Source organism: Limulus polyphemus, unplaced genomic scaffold, assembly GCF_000517525.1.
Source record: "Limulus polyphemus unplaced genomic scaffold, Limulus_polyphemus-2.1.2 Scaffold46, whole genome shotgun sequence".
NCBI classification, from domain to species: Eukaryota; Metazoa; Arthropoda; class Merostomata; order Xiphosura; family Limulidae; genus Limulus; species Limulus polyphemus.
Genome location: NW_013665656.1, coordinates 963336 through 969338, shown reverse-complemented (window position 1 = coordinate 969338; position 6003 = coordinate 963336). Strand labels below are relative to the sequence as shown.

Below are 6003 nucleotides of genomic sequence, written 5' to 3'. Positions count from 1 at the left end.
AAAAGGAAATCAAAATGGCAGAATCAATTCATAATAAAAAAAAAAGGAAATCAAAATGGCAGGATAAATTAAAAAAAAGGAAATCAAAATGGCAGGATAAATAAAAAAAAGGAAATCAAAATGGCAGAATCAATTCATAATAAAAAAAAAGGAAATCAAAATGGCAGGATAAATTAAAAAAAAGGAAATCAAAATGGCAGGATAAATAAAAAAAAGGAAATCAAAATGGCAGGATCAATTTAAAATAAAAAAGAAGAAGGAGCACTTTATTTATTTGAAATATTCTTGCTGCATTTTATTTTCAAAATGCCAGAACAGGAGCAATATGTTATCTTATAACTCATACAAACAAATATGTAAGTAAATAACTTTCATTAGCACAAACTACTCACTTTGGTTCTCCAAATCCATCCCACAATGCTTTGTCATCAAATGGTTCTGTAAAGCATACATTAATTTAAACTATTAATACAAGTTTGTTCTTTTGTTGTTGCTTTTTCAAACAGAGTAAATTAACTGACGTGTGTGAAAATTCACACAACTGACATTGATTATAAAAATTTAATTAAGGTATATCACTCATAACAAGAATCAGTACCAAGTTATATTAATGGAATGCATTTTAGTTTATGCAGAATTATTTCACATTCTATTTTGGCATGTTACAATAATATCTTGTGGGTAAAATAATAAACAAATTTATTTGTATTGTTTCTCTCTTTAACTTTATCAATGCCATGTGTACATATATGTTCCCTCTTCTAAAGTAGTGCTATATGAGTTTGGAATTTTATATCACCATAAGAAAAGGTTTTCCCTTTCAAACTTCCCAAACTTTCCCAGTTCAAGTTTTATATATGTAATGAAACATAAAAAAATGGGCCTTTCTGTTCTTTATTGTGAATCTAAAAGTACACATAATACTGGGACAGTTGTTTATCTATAAATATAGATGTCACAGGTTTTAATCTCTGATTAAATCAAATAAGTTTCAATAGAATCATATCAAATGTTATGGAAAAAAAATTTGTTAATAGCAAAGGTACTCAACTGTTGATTCAATGCATTCTGATTATTATAGGTTTTAGTCTTGTTGTGTAATGATGAACTTCTTCTCAGTTTGCTTTATAAAATTGGCTTCATTAGTTTATAGGTTACTCTTTAGTTCTAGCCTGTATAGTTAACTTACTTTTGGGTTACTAATAATTATTAAATTTTTATAATGTATGAGAACAGTAACAGAAAAACTAAAAGAGTCAGCAAGATAAGTATGAAACAGTTATGGGCATTCAGTGTATGACCAATTTTACAAGTTGAAACAAAGAAACTTACAATAACAAAGAATAAAACCTGTACTAATGAAAAAAGTTGTTAAAAAGGTGTTTATAGCAGTTAATGAAATGAACCAAAGGTAAATTATTGCAAAGTAAAGTATATGTAAAGTTATAATGAAGGCAAAGTTAGCTGAAATAAGTGTAATGTTCATTTCATTTTTTTAGGAGATTACACGCAGGTTAAGTATTGTTTGTGTGAAATACCTTGCAAATAAAAAACTAGCGTTGAAATCGAGGCCAGTTGTCACATGATGACAACGATGTTGTGCCATCATGTAGCATACCTGTTGCATTAAAAAGTTTGACTAAGCAAAAAAAGGTAAGCTGATTTTGAATAGACTCCTTGGACAAAGGCCTTTCTAATGGTACAAGATTTACAGTGTTTGATTATATTTGTGAAAATAGTTCAGAACAGACAAATGCAAGTGTATTATTTATATAGATAATCACAGATAAGTGATAAAAAACTTGGAAAAGCAGCATCCTACTGTATCGTATGATTAATATCATATTTGGACCTTAAAGGTTTTGCTGATCAAGTTATGGTCACTGAACTTAACTATACTGCAGACTTGGACCTGATTGGCTTGTTGATTGAGAAAAGGCCTTCTCACCAATTGTATACAGCAAAGAAATAGCCATCAAAATCATATTTATACTAATGCATATTTCTATCTACAAACATGTAAGGTATAGTAGTTTACAACATAATAATATGTAATTTGAACATTCTATCACATCCTGTTGCCTAAACAGGTACAACTGTGCTTTACTATCTTTAGCACTATTTATACAATCAAACTGATAGCAACCAATGTTTAATTAAAATTATATAAAGCTAAGTTAACTTCTTACCTTCAACAACTAAGAGAGCTGATGAGGTAGCTTTACCAATAGGATTTTCAGCCGTAATTGAATATCTCCCACTGTGAAAGGAGGAGACAGTTGGAATAACTAAACAGTGTTTATCCCCATCAGCTGTGATATTGTGGTCCTTGTCAGCAGTGATTGGCCAACCCTTATAGCACCACTGTATCTGAAAAAAGAAAAAAAATGTTTTAAGGTTCATTGTCTAATTCTACTAGTTCAATTGAAAAGAAATCAATCAATAAGCTGAATTATTCATTAAAAACTTGTACAATCTAAACAGGAACATGTTTTATTACAGTGTATACTAAATTGGTTTAAATTGCATTTTTTAACATACACCATAAATAATATCATCAACATTGTCACACAATTTTTGCTATAAAACAAAGAGATTGAGAGTATTAATTTAGTTATTTTTATTCTTCTATCAAATCTATCAAAACAGCTTGGTTAATATTTATAAATAATTTAGATCTGACACAAAACTATACATATGGTTTAATTAAACAGCTTAGTCAAAAGCACTACTACACTTAGTTTAACACTATATTTTTATCTGAAGTAACACTACACATGGTTAAGCACTAAATAAATTAATGTAAAGCAACACTACACCTTATGTAACACTAGGTAACTTAATGTGAAGCAACACTATACATGGTTTAACATAACTTAAAATGAAACAACACTACACGTGGTGGAACATTAAAAACTTAGTATGATGCAACATTACACATAGTTTAACCTTAAACAGCTCAGTATCAAGCAATACTGCACATGGTTTTACATTTAATAATCACTATAGTTTAAATAAATTCTAAAGTTGGGAACACAGCAAATCTTAACTTTCTCAAGTTATTTATTCTAAAGGTAATTTATATATTTCTGTAAAAAAAAATTATTAAATTAACAATCGCAATAAAAAGCATGCAAAAGAGTAGCAATAATAATTAATATTTTTGCTTCGTTAGCAATGGTTAAACAGAATTGAATTCTTACATAAATAATACAAGATTTCTTATATATAAAATGTTGGGAAAAAGTTGCTAAAGAATATTTTTCAATTAACTGATAGTTTTTATTGTTTTCCTCTATCAGATGATGATATATAATTTGATTACTAAATATTCACAGTAACAACTAATTTATATAAAAATATATATATATATATATATATATATATTATATACATTTTTGATATATGCAAATAACATGAATAAAGAAAATCTTTCTTTTTACTTTTGGCTTTGGAGTTCCAGTAACACAGCATTCAAATTTTGCTTCTTTTCCTCTACCAACACGTGTATCTATCAAGTGCAGAGTAAACTTTGGAGGAAATTGAAGAACAGATGGCTGATACTGCACTTTTGGCTCTGGTTTTTTAGGATTAACATTCAATGAGCAGAAACATTTAGCTTCCCCAGCCTTGTTTGTAGCTTTAACTGTGTAGCTACCTCCATCTTCTGGGAAGACTTCAGGAATAGTGAGGGAGATTAAACCTGAGTTATCATGGGTGATCTGAAATCAGTTTGATAACACATATTAGAATACGAGTAAAGAGAAAAAATTAATAAAAAATATGACAGTAGATAGGATGTTCCAAAAGTCCAGCCCCATAGAATTATACTTAAATTACAAAATTTCAGATACATTAGAAACATCTCCAAAACCACAAAAGATACATCTGTTGAGCAACCAAAGAATGGTGATACAGCATCTTGTCCAGATACATCAGGTGAAATTACCAAATTATAGTAGTTTCTCTTAAATGAAAATGATAGGTTGATGAATAAAAGAATAACTACAAAAATACATCATGAAGCACAATTTAAAAAAACTTTTATAAAAAAAAAAGGATTTATGAATAAAAAACAACTATTAAAGTGACAAGCGAAACACCATCAGTTCTAGATAAAAAAAAAGTATGTTTTCTTAATTCAGAATGAAAGGTTTTGAATTAAAAAAATAACAATAAAATATAGTGTATTTTAAATTGGAGATAGTTCTTAGTCATAAGTAGATAAAAAAATTAGGAACAAAGAATTAAAAAAAATTAAAGTGAAAATTCTTCTTTTCCATTATGGAATTTTTTTTTTACTTATTATTGCAACTTTTCAAATTAAGATTTCACCATTAAGAATACACTTGTGCTCAGCATTAAACAGGTGTAGTCAAGCAGAAGGTTAGCAAAATGACGAAACATTCATATATCAAATAGCTTGGTCTGAAAAAGCACATATCCAGTAGCAGTTTAAAAGTCCTTTTCACTAGCTGTAAAATCAACACAAGATGATTGATTAATCCTGATGGCATGCTAGAGCACACAAATAAGTTGAAAAATCTTCTGCATCTTATATAAGATCATTCAGCAAAGAATATGTTGCTAAAGAAAACACTGAGAAAGCTTATCATGAAAAGAAACTGAAATATTAATTGCTGAGATGACAGTTGGTCAAATGGGTTGTAGACAAATAGTCAGTGATCACAGATATTACCACTCCCACTAAGAATAGTATATCAACTACCATAAGTTCTTGTGAAAAACTCTGTGGACAATGTACTAACTACATTATGCATCATCTCATACCAGAAGGAACCAAATTAATACCATAAAACAAACTTATTATATAATGGCCAGTAATGCTTGATATAGACATAAATAGTATAAAAGTCATAGCTAAACCAAGCTAGTTAGTTAACCACATAGTTAGTCATTTAACCATGAGTTAGCTTGTGGAAGTTAGAGCCCAAAACCTCATGCCCTGCATCCAATCTGAACTAATGTGGTACTGAATATATTACACATTTCCATCATTTTTTGACATTAGAGTAGCTATTCTGAATTTACTCTTTGTGCACAAATAAACACACCTGATAATCATTAGAGGCATCAATCTGCTTGCCATCTTTATACCACGAAACAAAGGGTTGAGGTTCACCAGTCACTTGGCATTCCAACTTTACCCGTTGTCCTTCAATCACAGAAGTGTCCATGAGCAGTTTGGAAAACTTAGGAGCAGTAGCCTTCTCAAAACTCAATATTATATCTTTGTGGCTACAAAGGTAATAAGTCAACAGGTTGATAAAAACTACACTTTATTTCAGAATAAGAGAAAACATGTAAATGCTATAAATTATTTTTCATACTCAAAATTGAATATCATTTTAAAATAATTTTATAATTTGGTATGAAAAATGGAAACTCCTACAATTTAGAAACTTTAAGAAACAACAAAAAACATGTAAACAAGTGTTGAAATTTAACAACTATTCACACTAAGTCAAATAAGTTGTAGTAAGTTAATAATGATTAAAACATTTAAAGAAAAATAAAATATGTTAAGAATAGAAGAAAATTAGCCAATTTAATGCAAGACATAACAAACAGAATTTAAACTTGGAAAATAGTAAACATAGCATTGACTGAAAAACTTACCTTCTTTCAATGTCACTCACTTCACTTAGAGCTGTAATACAAAAATATCCAATAAAAAAGCAAACCAAAGAAACAAAAACACATACTACAGCTTAGCTCCAACAAGGTGAAAAACATTAAGTTATTTTCAGAAGTTAACAGGACTTCGTAGAAGTTTGCTAAAAAATAAAAATCTGAAAACAGATGTTGCCATGTTGCAAGTTTTCTGACAGCAAAAATTAGAATATATATATATTTAATTTCTCTAGTGTATATTGGTGTATAGAATACACATTAATACTAGAAATAAATGACATTATAACACCAAAATGTTGTTATTATTTAAACCATTTAAAGCTTTGTACTGTCAGTTTTGGTTTGTGT

At 28.8% G+C, this 6003-nt stretch overlaps 1 protein-coding gene across 1 annotated transcript in view; it reads right to left on the bottom strand.

Annotated features, from left to right (window-relative positions):
• The window catches only part of LOC106462582 (titin-like), a 454586-nt gene that overhangs the window by 249932 nt on the left and 198651 nt on the right, over positions 1-6003 (bottom strand). Inside the window, 5 exon segments of the mRNA XM_022390129.1 lie at positions 393-438; positions 2190-2370; positions 3444-3722; positions 5076-5259; positions 5641-5671. Of these exon segments, the coding sequence (XP_022245837.1) occupies positions 393-438; positions 2190-2370; positions 3444-3722; positions 5076-5259; positions 5641-5671 (721 nt within the window).